Source organism: Notamacropus eugenii, chromosome 3 (genome assembly GCF_028372415.1).
Source record: "Notamacropus eugenii isolate mMacEug1 chromosome 3, mMacEug1.pri_v2, whole genome shotgun sequence".
In the NCBI taxonomy this organism is placed as follows: Eukaryota; Metazoa; Chordata; class Mammalia; order Diprotodontia; family Macropodidae; genus Notamacropus; species Notamacropus eugenii.
In genome coordinates, this window is record NC_092874.1 from 153033615 (window position 1) to 153048949 (window position 15335).

Sequence of the window (15335 nt, forward strand, 5' to 3'; positions counted from 1 at the left end):
TGTGTTGAGTAGAACCATGCCTGGCACCCACTTTAGGACCAGTGAAGCACCATCAACAAATACCTACATGAAACCAACAAGGAGCCATGCCTGGCAGAGATTCCATGTCATGCCCTCATTCTTAGTGGAGACTGTATTTTGGGAGACTGTACACCTTGTGTTGCCAACAGGGTCCAAGCCTAGTTAGCCTGGAAGCCCTTAGCAGCCCTGCAGCGTCCTAGGTATGAGTTGCCCATCCTCATGTGTATCTTGGACATATGTGATCCCTATTGTGTGCCCCATTGTGTGTTCAAAAAGAACATTTGTCTTTTCATGTGTAGTCTTTAGGTGTGCTTTAGATATATGGGACAAATACTTTATTATTGGTTTTCTTACTAGATTGTTGTTCAGTCATGTCTGAGTCTTTGTTGCCCCATGGGCACTCCACATGCCCTTATGCTCCACTGTCTGTTGAAGTCTGTCCAAGTTCGGGGTTTGTTGTTTCCACAACACTATCTGTCCATCTCATTCTCTGCCATCCCTTTTTCCTTTTGCCTTCAACATTTCCCAACCTCAGGGTGTTTTCCAGTTAGTCCTGTCTTCCCATTATGTGGCCAAAGTATTTATACTTCAGCTTCAGTATTTATTCTTACTATGTTATTTCGTTAAATAATTTTAACTTAAACTAATTGTGTCCTCAGACTGACTAGTAGAAGTATACATATCAATGGGGGCTTGTGAACTATAGTTTTGAGTAATTGTAGACCCAGTAGAGCAGCTTGAACTTGAGATAACTTCTTTTGGGGACCCACATGAAGACTGAGAGATACCTCTAAGGTGCCACCCTAAAATTAAACAAAATTAAATTAAAATTGAACATTTGCTTCAAAATGTGAAAATGTTTCTGAAATGGGTTATACCATCACCTAACATCTTAGTTATCAGTTCCCTATCAGAAATTAGTTGAAAACCATGTGAGAGCAGTATTTTGTGGAAGAGGATACAGGCTAGCTAAGTCATCAGAATCTGAAGCTATTTGGGTGGAAATAGGTTCTAGGCTGAAATAAAGGGATATTCAAAACGAATTTTGCCTCAAAAGTAGAATGCAGGTATATTTGCTCATATCAACACAGATATCAACCAAAACATTTCCTTTATCTCACTGTTATTGTGGTTTTTTAATACATCTAGAATGGTGAACAAAAAGTACCCTTAGTAAAAATATTTTGAAATAGTTACCTTATTCATATTTTATGACAGGGAAGGTGTTTCAGACAGTTATCCTTTGCCTTTCCTATGAAGAAACTTATCCTTGATTGTAAATTGTCTTTTTGGTAGTTACTCTATGCTATGTAGGACATTCTTTACAAAGTTGGCTTAAATTTACAGTAGCTTTTGTCTTCTGGATGTAGAGAAAAGGAACTAAATCACAAGACATTTCCACAATGAAAGTGTAACCTCCCTTACCTCTGTGTCAAAACTATTATCAAAACTAAGGAATTAGTAAGGAAGCAAAAAAGATGTCTGAATAAAGAAAATGTTACAGAGCCCATAAATTTAAATTCTTGGACTTTGTACGTAGAATAGCCCCCACAGACCCTCAGCCAGACCTCGTTTATTAATATTTTAGAGTTCAAATAAGTGAAATTATCTGATTTCCTATCCCACAGCCTCCAGTCAGAAGGGGTTGTGAGGGAAGACATTAATAATAACATAAACATCTAATTAGTACTTTAAAGTATACAAGGCATTGTCCTTACAACAATCCTGGAATGTACATAGTTTAGGTGTTTTTATTTCATTTTATAAATGTAGAAACCAAGGCTCAAAGAGATTACTTGATTTGCCCAGGACTACACAGGTTATAAATGTGGCAGGAGTGTGCTCTACTCAGTCCAAACCAGCTTTGATTATTAAGTTTCCACTGTTAGCATTTATATCCTGGAAATTATGAAATGCTACAGATTAGGGCTTATTTCTCATCTCGTTGATAGCCTGAACCGTGCTGCAATTGTTCAGTCATTCAGTTGTGTTCAGCTTCTAGTGGCCCCATGGAACGCAGCATGCCAATACTGTCCATGGGGTTTTCATGGCAAAGATACTGGAGAGGTTTGCCATTTCTCCCTGCAGCTCATTTTACAGATGAGGAAGCTGAGAGAAACAGGGTTAAGTGACTTGCCCAGGGTCACACAGCTAGTAAGTGTCTGAAACCAGATTTGAACTCAGGTCTTCCTGACTCCAGGCCCAGTTATCTAGACTTAAGAAAGTATTAGTAATGATGATTAAACTTAAAGTGTGTCCTACTGTACCTTTTTTTCAGGAGAGAAATGATTGTTATATTTATCAGAACACTCCTGTCCAGGAGTATCGGTTTTAGGATTTGAATCTGCTGCTATTTCCACTATATTATGCAAGCTATTAATAGCAACATAACAGTAGTTGATGCCTAAACACGAGGGAGATAGTAAGACTATAAAAAGTAGGCATAGAATCTCAGAGGCCATAGCCTTTTGGGGCTGCTTAGTTCTGGGAAAGAACAGCCCTGCTTAGTGACCCCATGGGTCACAGACCTTTGGGCACCTCAGAGTGACTGCAAAGAATCTTTGAATTCATATTGATGGGGTTCTTGGGCCTCAGCCCTCAGATCATGTCTCTGGAAGCCTCCCAATTTCTCAGTAGGCCCCTTTCCTGTGAGAAAATTTCTCTTTTTGTAGAACACATTTTCTTAGAACAGACAGAGGGGTGCCTGGCCCAAGGAATTTTGCCTCTGACTGGCTCAAGAATTCTTCCTCTTGCCAGATCCCCAAGGTCCATGCTTCTGACAGCTCTCTTAGTGTCTGGTATGCTCCCTACACTTTCCCATCCCAAAGACACCTGGACCCTTAGATTACTTAATTAGTATTCCTGGCATTCCTTTCCCATGCCCCTTTTCCATATAAACCCCAGCACCATTTTCAGTCTCTCACAGGTTCCCATAAAGACCCTTGATCATTTTCGCTAAAGTGTTACAATAAACTTTTTGCCACTTGACTGGGAGAAGGCTTGAGTGTGTGAATACATTCCAGGCAACTCTGCCTTGGCATTCTTGGGGTCCCAGTATGCCAAAACATCATCAGTCTGTAAGTCCATTAAAAAAAAACTTTCTGTAGACTTAATACTGGCTGATAATATAACCATTTTTAGATATATATATGTATGTATATATATATGTATATACATAAGATGCTATTGTGATTAACAAAATAGAAGTTAATTTGTATGATACTAAATTCATAGTATATTCTTTTTTTCTCAATCAGTGGATATATATATATATATATATATACATATGTGGTTTTATTTATTTATTTTATGTGTGTGTGTGTGTGTGTGTGTGTGTGTGTGTGTGTGTGTGTATGGAGAGAGGGAAAAAGACAAACAGCTATTGTGTCAGAAATTTATGATATGAAAGAATTCTTATATGTGAAAATGTTAGAAATCACTATTTTATAGGCTACGCCAGGGATTTGTATTTTACATTTATGACCCGAGTCATAAAAAATAGGAATTACATTTTTAAAAAGGGTAAGTAATGAAAATCAGCCTGTTGCAATGAGTTCCACAAGATCTGTGTTTGAATTCTGGCTCTGCGACATGCTTGCCTGTATCACCTTGGGCACTTATACTACCTGTATCTCTAGGCCTGCACTTCCTTGTCTGTAAAATGTGGAGTGGGACTAAATGATTTTTAATATCCTTTCTAGATTTAAATGTATGTTCAATATGGTATACTTTAAAAAGCAGAGAAAGGTGTAATACATCTTAGAAAGATTTGCAGGTAGAGCCTGTTTCCTTACCTGTAAAATAAGAGAGTTGTACTAAAATAATAATATTTAATGGTCCCTCCTGGTGATAACATTTTATAATTTCTGTATACCTGAATGAATAGATTTGAAGTTTAACTTTAAGGACTAAACTTTGATTATATTGAAAACTCACTAATGTATAACAGCTAGTTCCCTTATAATATCAGATCAGTAAGGCATACATACAGTAACATCAGTGAGTACATTTAAATGAGGAATACAGATGAAAATAATAAACAAGACTGTTGAGTAGCTTGATTTATATCCTTTGTGCTGATTTCTTTATAGATGAAAAAAGGATGGATTTTTTAAGGAAGGAAATAGAAGTAAAAAGTGAGATTTGGATCTGCTTCATATATATACTATTCTAGACAGGTCATAATAATAAAATTTTTGCCTTAACTGCTGGTTATTTTTATAATTCATTATGCTGATGCTAATTTTTTTCCATGTTTTTACTTTTGATTTTTGTAATGTCTGTGGTTTGTTAGTTCAGTTATTATCTTTATCCAGATAAGTTCCTGATCTCTGTATTTAATGAGTCCTTCTCCTGAGCTTGTCTCTCATTACCAGCTCTCTACCTGAAGGGCTCAAAGTAGATGTCCCTTAAGCATCTCCATCTCCCCATACCCAAAACAGAACTCATTCCCTTTCCTCTGTCATCCCTTCTTTTCTTCTTTGCCATTTCTCTGAGAGCACCACTGCTTTTCCTAGTCAGCCAACTTTGCAATCTCAAGATTATCTTCCTTTTCTAACTGTCTCAGCCCATGTGTCCAGTCCACTGCCAGGTTGTATTGATTCTGTGTGTCCTTGCGTCTCATCTCTCTTCCCTAATCACATCACCCGTTACCTTTGTTCAGGTTGCCTGTATGGTCACAGTGACATCCTGTCTGATCCACCCTCAACACAGCTGCCAAATGGATATTCTCAAGACATCATTTTAACCATCCTCACTCAGTGAGCTGCTGTGGCCCTCTGTCTTCCCTAGGGTGTTTGCCCCTTGAAAACCTTTACAGCTGGGCTCCAACTTTCCTTTAGAGCTTTGTTAATAATTGCTGTTTCTCAGAAGCTCTGTGGTCCAACCAAACTGGTTGTCACACATGGATTCTGTCTCCCATCTCCATTCCTTTACGTGGGCTATACTCATAACTGGAACATCCATCCCCCTTGCTGATTCCTCTTAGAATCCCTAGTTTTCTTGAAAACTTAGCACAAATAAATTCTCCTACATGAAGCCTCATCCCCTCAAGTTTCTAGTACTTCCCTACCACAAATTATCTGGTAATTTTTTTTATTTGCTATGTATGTGTCCATGTTTTTTCACTTGATAAATTGTAAACTTCTTTTGAGGGCAGGGATTATTTCATTTTTGTCTTTGACAAACAACAGTGCTTGTTGATTGATAATTTCATTTCCCTGGCTTCCTTCAAGACTCAGTTCAATCCATCTACCACATGGAGAAGGGCTTTTCCAATTCCCCAGTTTCTGGGGCTGTTCCCTCTGAGGTTATGTTCCATCTACTTTGCATATCTCTTATGTATCCCTGTTTGCTTACATGTTGTCTCCCTTACTAGAACTGAGTGCCCTGAGTACTGAGACTGTTTTGCTTTGATTTGTAGCCCTAACCCTTAGCACAGTGCCTGGTACATAGTAAGTGCATTAAGCATTAAGATGGTTATTTACTCACATCCTTCCTGAGTACTTATTATAAATAATGAATAACCTCAACTCAAGCATAACCTAGACCCAGATCTTGACAAATGTGAGCTACTATGTTATTCCTGTTTTTGCCATTAGTTAAGTATGATTTTTGGGTAATGGAGGATTGGCCAATGAGGCCAGCTCTGATGAGGATGTACGGTGGGTATAGCTGATGTGGACTGCGGAGCATGTGCAGACCTTTGGTCTTAAGTCTGTTCACCAACCACATGGTGAAGAAATAGACTTTTGATTGGCTCCCGAGCCAGAACTAAGGTACATTCAAACGGCTCTAACTGGCCAAAATAAGTTTCCTGCTATTTCCTGAATTCTGATGAGAGAGATATCCAGCTTATGGATGGGGAGAGGCCTTAGGTTTCCCCACCCAGGGCTGACATGTGGACCATGAACACAGATTTCTGTTTTTCTCTTTTCATTTGTTTTTTCATTTTTTTACTGGAGGCAACTATGACCTACTGGTGTTGAGACTTCAGAATGGTGAGACACCAGATACCCAGGAGGTATAGTCTGTCCTAGATTTTGTGGCAAGCCTAGATAGCGAGGGGTAAAGTCTTTAGCCACCTGTTTGACCTAGCATCAATTGAAGGGTAGCTAAGAGGGAGCCACAGCAGTTCATTGATTGGCCATGCCACATTTGCAAGTGAACTTGCAAGTGAATTTGGAGCAAATGCCTTGTGGCAACCATTTTAAGTTGGAGTCCACTCTCCTCAGGGATCAAGGTGTGGTGTAGATAAGAGTATGCTCCCAGGTGTTAGGGAAAATATGTTAATTGGTGCTAATTCCTGGGGGTTGACATTAGGGACAACACATTGGAATGGGGGTTCAAGTTGACACTATTAGAGAAGAATCACAGCATTTGCAGGATCTTGAAAGGGAGATGCAGTCTTGCTCTGGTGAACTGACTTGTTAGCGTTAATTAGGTTTTGGGACAAGAGTCTTCTGAGTTTACTTAGGCTGTGATTAGATGAGAAGTGATTGAATCTATTATGTTTGTTTCCTTGAAAATCATAAATTAACTATAATAGTTAGTGGCAATATCTTTTAAAACTCAGCAAATAGGAAAAGTATTGTCAGTGGAAAATATACACCCAATAAGTCAGTTATCTAAATAGGGTATCTCAGTTAACAACTTCTCCTTCGCTGGTTCATCATCTAGATCTTGTCTCCAAATTATGTGTCCTTAAGGCCCTCTCTTCTGCCCCTTATACTCCTTCTCTCTCTTTGCTCTCTTGGTCACCTTATCAGCTTGAATGGGTTTGGTTATCATCTCTATGCCAATGATACCTAGATCTCTGTATTTGGCCTCTCCCCTGAGCTTTTATCTTGTGTCACTAATTGTCTATTAGATGTCCTGGAGACATCTCAAACTTAACATTTCTAAGAGACAACTCATTATCTTTCCCCCCCAAGTCCAGCCCTCTTCCAAACTTCTCTACTTCAGAACCACCCTGTTCTTCCAGTTTCCCAGGGTTGTGACCTTGGCATCATTCTTGACTGATCACTCACCCTCACCCCACACAATACTCACCCAGCTACAGTGTTAGTTTGGGCCTTTATCACCTCTCACCAGTATTATTGCAACAGCCTCCTAATTGGTTTTCCTGCCTCAGGTACCTCCCCTTTTCAGTCTGTCTTTCTCATAGTGACCAGCAACTGTGTTCCAACGTCATTTGGACATTAGTCCTCCCATGTGCTTCAGTCCATACAAATTGGCCTCTCTATTCCTCACACATGCACTCAGTCTCCAAGCTAGCTGCTGTTGCACTGGCGTCCTTCCTGCATATAACACATCCTCTGGTCACCTCTGTCATATGAAAGTGCTCTTTTTAAGGTTCATCTCCAGTGCCACCTTCTATATAAAGCCTTTCTGAGATCTCCAGTGGCTAGATCCTTCTCTCTCCAACTACCTTGTATTCAACTATTTGTATTTGTTTGCATTGTCTTTTAAATTTATTCTGTATGTATTGCACATATGTATACATACTCTGTACATACTTTTTTATTTTCTTGTGTATCCTTTATTACAATGTAAGCTTCTTGCAATTAGGGATTATTTCATTCATTTTATTTATATCCCTAGCACATAACATAGAACCTGGCACAATACTAGGTACTCATAAGTATTTATTGATAAAGAAAGAATCTTTGAAACCTAATTTTAAAATTGAAAGGATAGTCTCACTACTCTCAGGCCTGTAAAAATATTTTTCACCCAAATCCAGTTAACATGTATTGCTTTTGGAATCTATATTTTCCTTAAGTTGTGCTACGGATGACTTCCAAGATCAACATTCCTTTCAAAGGTCTCTTTCTATTTTTTGGTTCTTAACATACTTCTGGTTTGCATCATTAATTTAGGAGGTACTTCACTTTTTACAGTGGAAGAAATGTTACTTAGGATAGAATTATAATTAAGTAAATATATGAAAGACATGTCATTTCATTAATGAAAGGAACTCCTGGTATGGGAACTCTTTCTGTCAACAAATAGAAACACAGCTGGGACTATGTAGATAAGCCCTAGGAAGATGCCTGAGGACTTGCCGTGAGCCATGCAGCTAGTTTCAGAGATAGGATTTGAATCTAAGCCCTTCACTCCATTGCTATGTTATGCTTCTTTATGTTTCTGTATACTTATGATTAATAACATAATTTTTCTTATTAATTGAGACTTGTATTGACATGAGAAGAAAAATCTGAGCAGTAGAAGTATATTCCTACCTTACCATGTTGTTCCATCTAGCATGTTTGCTCACCCCTCATCCAAATCCCGCTCATCCTTTAAGGATTAGCATAAGCTTCAACTCCTCCATGATGTCTTCCTTGATGACCTGAGATGGAAGTGATTTCACTTTCTCTGGGACAATTGTGCCACATCATTACTCTCTCTTTTACTCATATGGCATTTATGTATAATGTAGTATATTAGAATGTTTTTTTGAAAATATTCATATTTTTCTTTTCTGGGTAGATATAAGCTTCTATTGAACAGGAACCATGTCTTAACTTGTTTGAATTGTCCTCCCTGTCCCCTCCCCTTCACTATCATCATGCCTTGCCCATACCAACCATGCTAAATATTTCTTGAATAATAAATCTCTGAAAATTTTGCCTTTTTAAAATTTGCCATTTTAATAATGATTTGTAATTTGCCCTTGAGCAACTTAGGTTAAACTGTTAGTTTTTGGTGAATGGAGGATTCTGTGCCAGTTTCCAAGGTGTGCTGTGGAAATATAAGAGTTGGTTTTATGGAAGTGTTTTGAAGGTTCAAAGCTGTAATGTATACTGTTATTCTGAAATGAGTAATTTCTTTTTTTTTTTTCCACTTCCCCTTTTTATCTTCATGAAATTATGAGCTTGTGTGCATATTGTAATTTTAGGCCACAAGGAACCACTTCCTTGGAAAAGCAGGCGTATACTTAGAATGACATGCAGGCCAGAATTTCTCTTCTGGTTTTCTAATGAATGGTGCTACATTTCATGTAATCTTACTCTTATTCATACTCTTAGGGAAAAAAAGTTTAAATATATGCAATAAATCTTCTAACAGCATGTTATTTATGTTTGATTTAGATCAGTGTAAAAATTTACAAGAATTAAATGTCTCTGAATGTGAAGGAATAAATGTGAGTATCTTTTTTTCCCTATACAAGCATTTGGTGAGGATATATGTGTATATACATGTGTATGTAGTTCTATGAGAGAAAGAAAGGCAAGCTGTTTAAAATTGGCAAGAAATTTCTATCCCTATATTTATTATAAATAATAACCTTGAAGAAATGTACCTATTGCTATTAACACTGGCAAATATTTATAAGCCAAAAATTACATTAAAATGAACCATATTTATAGTCTTAGGCAACTCTCTAAGACTATAAGTTGCAGAGAAATGACCAATTTGCGTTAATGAGGGAGTATCCTCATTGTGTGTTCCCTATACCAATGAAAGCTGGTTAAATATGCACACATACACAGATATGTACACATATCTGTGTATGTATACATAATTCATATACATATATAAACATGTACCTGTATGGCAATGAACCATATTTCCAAATTCTATCCATTTCCATGACCAAATTGGTTGTCCTGTGATCTGCCAAAGTCACAACACTCTCATCCATGGAATTCAGTCTTACACTGATCAAAACTTTTTTGGGTCTTAGTAGATGATCTTTATGACTTGATGTGGCCAAAGAAACTACTCATCTGATGTTTAGCTCTCTGGCAGTGAGCTTCTCTTGGATAGACTATGATTAGGATGAGTGAAATATCGTCCATCACTGGCCTCATTCCCCATATCTTTCCAGCTCAATCAGGCCTGTCAGTGTGTGAACCCTGCAGGCATAGACTTTGAAAAATCAAAGCCACCTTCCTGCCTCAAAAAAAGTATCCTAAGAGGACTTCATTGTAGAGTACCAGTCATTAAAATAAGTTCAGCCGATAGATTGGCCCAGTGCTGATTCACTTGCCCTTTGATAAACATCTGGGGAAGTGACAATGAAGACAATTTTTTTGGTTACTGGGTCCTTAATTAAATATCTGTTCATTTAAAATGAAGAGTCTTATTCTATGAACTGAGAGGTAGTATATTATAGTTTGAATTCTGAAAAAAGCAAGTACTTTAAGGATTTATTTTCTCAATTTGTCTGTAAAACAGATAAACTTGCTTCTTGTCTTTTTTATGTATATATATGTAATATATGTATTTATGTATATTTACAGAGAGACATGTAATATGTAGGTATCGCTGCCTATCTTACATGTCTATACACGTGTGATATAATCAGATTCCTTGCCTCACCTACCATCCCAACTTGTATTTCCTAATTTAGAAAATAAATTCAATTTTTTCTTGATATGATTTCCTTCCAAATGTTTGCCAGTTGTTAGTAGCAGTAGTGCCATATCTCTCAATAGTTGGTAAGAGATGATGACAAAACATTAAGATTTTTAATGAACCATTTCTGCCAAAAGTAAATGAAACAGTGCATAATCATCCATGTGGCACAGATTGTCTCAGAGTCTACTGTGTACATGACACTGTTCTAAGTGATGTGGGAATACAAAAAATAACTTGATTCAATTCAATTCAACAATTATTTACTAAATAGACACGGTATACAAACATCACAGATAATATTCAGTCCTTGCCTTTCTGGGGGCAGTGCTGACTGGTTAGATTTCTTTATTTCTTCAGAGGTTTTCCACCAAGAGAGACTGCTACTCTTGAATTATATTTTTGGCTACTAGCAGAGCAGTTATGGTGGTCTTCAGTTTTCACAGCATCTGGCAGCAATTTCCTCTTATAATCCACCCCACTCTCCTCAATTTTGATGGTAAAAATGTTATTTTTAAGTGAGGAAAAAATACAAATGAAATATAAATACAATGTGTATACATATTATTTTCAAGTGCTTTTAATTGTTCAGAACCTCCCCTCTTCTTTCCCTACTGCCTACTAAGTTTATTATCATTGTGGATTTAAATTACCTGCTTTATTTGTGCTCTTCAACACAGAGGAAACACCTATGGATAGCCAATGGATAATATTATAAAGTTTTGTAGAGCTCTTGGAGGTCACCTAATCCAACCCCTCATTTCACAGATGAAGTAATGGGGTCCCGAGAAGTTAAGTGATTTGTTTGGGGTTATACAAGGAGTATGAGCCTAGTCAGAATTTGAAACTGGACATCTGACGCCAAACCTAGAACTCTTTCCATCATGCTCTATTGTTGAGTCACAGATACTTTGAAGTGATTAGGTTGCTTTTTTTATGTTGATATAGTCTCTTGAAGGGTACTCCATAATATTGAGAGGCATCAATAACCATGTGAAAAGCTACATCAGAAAGAGGAGTTTCTTTCTTTTTATTTGTATTGTTACGTCTTTACAAAATGAAAATGTGCATTCCCCCATCAGAAAGACAGAAAAATTTCCCTCCTTCATTCTCCAGATGTTTTTCTCTAGCTATAGTCACTTCTGCCAAATCTCCTTCATTCATTGATTCATTCATTCATTTAGCAAGTATTTATTGAACCTACTGTGTGCTAGACCCTGTGGGAAATAGCTAGATGTATAAGACTTAGTTTCTTTTGTAATTTGTGTATTATGTTTTGAGTAAATTTAAATGTTTTTTTTAAATTTGCCAGTCTAGTGAGGAAGTCAAACCTCAGTGACATCTGCATCAAATTTGGAAACATCAAAGTATTTACCAACTATGATTTCTAATAATATGTGGTACTGCTAATTTCATCCAGATTTTACTATTGTTCTCAGTGGAAAAGGCATTTTAAATGCAAGCTTACATTTAAAGAACTATTCAACATGCTTCAGTTTCTCACAGAAACTTGTCTAATGTTTTATGTTAAAAAAATCCAAAGAGCATCATAGACAAATTTGCAAACTGTTATAGGCCCTCAAATATTTCTTAATGTTGTATTTATATGCTTAGTCACTTTGAAAAGAATTCCTAGGTCACTTGAGAAACAGAGGGTATAGCTAATCTGAACTTGTATTGACATCCTTCTGTTCTAGACAGAGAAGAATTGGGAGCTGACTGCTTCTTAGTTTGAGTTACCTCAAAGGGCTGCCATTCTGCAGCAGATCACAAATTCCTATCTCCTCCTTCTCTTTGCTGAGAGGCCACACTTTCTTCTTTTCTGTATCTGTGCCTGAGGAAGTATGTAAGCTAGTATTTCTGTCTTCCTCTTATTCCCTATTAGTTTGCCTTTCTAGTACCTTTTATTGAGTGCCAGTGCAATGTAATACTAGGTGGCACAGCATTTTAAGAAGTGTGCTTAGTTTTCCACTTACTCCTCTCATATCACTAGCTTTCTATCCTTCCCTTGTCCCCAACAAAAATGATCCCACATTCTTTCTAGCTGATTCCAAGATAGCAGTGTCCAGATCCTTCCCAGAGAGGGAGTCTTGCCAGTCCAGCAGAAGGAAGGACAAGGTTTCTTACAATAAAAATGATTACATCTCCAATATATTAGCAGTATTATATCACTTACTGAAAGCCTAGAAGACATATTTCAAGTAGCATCCTTGCATTCAGAGCTTTTCCTGTAGCTAGGAACTTAGGAGCTTTAGTTCGGTAACCCTATGGACAAACCCCTATGGACACACAGGGCACACGATTCCATTGCCTTGACACTTTGACCAACCCTGATGCCAGTAGAGTGGGCTCTTGTTGACCAGCTGTTTTATGACTCCAGAAAATACCTGGGACAGGATGTTTATTACTGGCAGTGATACTAAAAATAAACATTCCCAGCTTCTGGTTGGCACAGAACTGGCCTAGGCCTCCTCTGCTATGTTGGGCATGACTACCTGAGCAGCAAGACTGTGCTTGCTACTTGTTCCCTTTCTTAGATATATAGTCTCTTACCCTTTTAAAACACTATGGTTAAATACCTGTGCTGAGCTTGACTTTCCAGGTATAGAGCTTAAAATTCTGCCCACGTTTTGTAATACACCACAAACTTAAAATAAGGAACTAGCCATTAATAAAGCCTGGGTTTTGATCACAGTTGTTGCATTGGGCCTAGAGTAAGGAAAAATTGAGTTCAAATCTGGCCTCATACATTTAGTAGCTGTGTGGTGAACCCTAGGCAAATCCCATAACCTTTTTTTGCCTGAGTTTCCCTAACTGTAAAATGAGGATAATAATAGCCCTTATCTCCCAGGGTTATTGTGAGGATCAAATGAGATAATATTTGTAAAGTGCTTGGTACAAGGTCCAATACATAGTAGGTGCTTAATAAATGTTTATTTCCTCCCTCCTATATGTTGATAGTAATCCTATTTTTTGGAATTTTCTCTTGTTTCAAATGTAGGCAGTTTTTATGTCTTTACAGTTAAGACAATTGACATTTAATACCTAAGCACTTAACCTCCTCATCCCAGAGCTGGTTTTTGAGTAGTTTAAATTTAAATGTGAAGTTGGTATTCCTGAGGAATGGAATGGATCATTTCCAAATAAAGTTAATAGACTGAATAAATAGAGCTGGAAGAAGAAGTGTAGTTTTCCACTCAAAACCAATTAGTGCCAAAATGAATTAGCCTACACGAGCTGAAAACTGAGTTGAGCTATGCAAGTAGGAAGCAGCATTGTGTAATGGGAAAAGACCTGAAGTTATAGTCAAGGCAAGACCTAAAAATAAATCTATGATCTTGGACAGATCACTTTTCTAAAGCTCCATTTTCTTGTTGGTAAAATGGGGATATGTTGTGCATTCGTTTTTCAGTTGTATCTGACTTTTTGTGACCCCATTTGGGGTTTTCTTGGCAGAGATCATGGAGTAGTTTGACATTTCCTTTTCCAGCTCATTTTGCTATTGAGGAAACTGAGGCTAACAGGGTTAAGTGACTTCTGCAGGGTCACACACCTAGTAAGTGCCTGAGTCCAGATTTAAACTCTGGAAGATGAGTCTTTGCAACTAAAGGTTTGGCGCTCTATCCACTGCACCGTCTAGCTGCCAAAATGGGGATAATAATATCTATGATAGCTACTTCAGACGAGTTGTAAGGATTGAACAAGTTAATGCATTCAATCTGCTTTATTAAGTTTAATGTGATTATATAAAATCATATTTCCTTTTTTGTGCTAAGACTATAAATATGTGTTTCATTAGGAGCTGAGTAGAAGAAATAGGGAGAAAATGGGAAGGTTGGAAATTACAATAGATTTTGATAAAGACTTTTTTTTTTGTTTCTCTTCAGGATGAAGTAATGAAATATGTGTTAGAAGGCTGCCCAGCTCTTACCCATCTGAATATAGCTCACACAGATATTAGTAATAGAACAGTAAGACTACTATCCAGGTAATTTTTCATCTGTCTGAATTAGGTTGATAAATAAGTGACATTAAGCTCACTAGTGCATCTACTTTCATCTAGAAACATGGCATTTATCTTGAATGTTTTGAGAGAAGCCAAAGCTTTATAAGGCAGTCACCTCCTTTGACTCGTTTGCCTGTTGCATGTTCGTCCGTCTGTGCTTCCTTACTTTCACAAAGTCTCAGTTCTCTCTACCTCTGTCCCTTCATCAGTCACCAGTGGTGGACCATTCCATGCATAGGATGGATATCGCTTGATGCCTGCTTTTATCCCATAGACCTGATAGAGAGAAAACACTAGCAATGGACAAGATCACCAAGGCAGGCTCCATTTCATAGTGTTCAGGGCTGGAAGAAATAATGGGAACTGTGGGAAGCATTCCAGTTAGAGAATAAAAGAGCTCCTTGAATGTCAGATTATTTACTGTAAGAATGGGCTTCTAAGAGAGGTGACAACCTATTTTTTGGAAAGCTTAAAGTAGAGATTAGGAAACCATTTTTATATAATTTTAGGTACTAATTTTTACATATTCAAAAGTCCAAAAATGTCTGTTAGGAAAAAAATTCTTAAGACAATCTCAATTGAAGGTAGAATGATGGATGAAGTGATATTTTAAGTTTCTATCAGTTAGGCAACAAGCATTTATTAAGTGTCTGCGGTGAGCCAGGCACTGTGTTAACCCCTTGGCATTGCTTTAAATATTCCAGGTAGAAGAGTTAGAGAGGAGAAAAGACAGCTCTACCTCTAAGATAGGAGAAAAGTAAAGATAGGTTGGTGCATAGGAAGGGGAGGAATAGAATTTGGAACTCAAAACTTGAAAAAAAGACGAATGTTGAAAATTGTTTTTATGTGTAATGGGGGAAAGTAAAATATTATTTTTAAAAAAGATATGTTGAGGTGTGAAAAAAAGAAATTGAAACATATCACATCAGGGGTTCTCAGTTTC

The 15335-nt window shown here is 37.4% G+C and overlaps 2 protein-coding genes across 6 annotated transcripts in view; one reads left to right on the forward strand and one right to left on the reverse strand.

Annotated features, from left to right (window-relative positions):
* Positions 1-15335, forward strand: part of FBXL13 (F-box and leucine rich repeat protein 13) — a 266998-nt gene that overhangs the window by 118189 nt on the left and 133474 nt on the right. For all 5 annotated transcript variants that reach the window (XR_011976923.1, XM_072653155.1, XM_072653153.1 and 2 more), the window contains 2 exons: positions 9117-9169; positions 14274-14374. Coding sequence is in view for 4 of the 5 variants with exons in the window: in XM_072653155.1 (XP_072509256.1) it covers positions 9117-9169; positions 14274-14374 (154 nt within the window). In the remaining variant the exon portion in view is untranslated. The remainder of the gene's footprint in view (positions 1-9116; positions 9170-14273; positions 14375-15335) is intronic.
* The window catches only part of LRRC17 (leucine rich repeat containing 17), a 56180-nt gene that overhangs the window by 32721 nt on the left and 8124 nt on the right, over positions 1-15335 (reverse strand). The window lies entirely within an intron of this gene.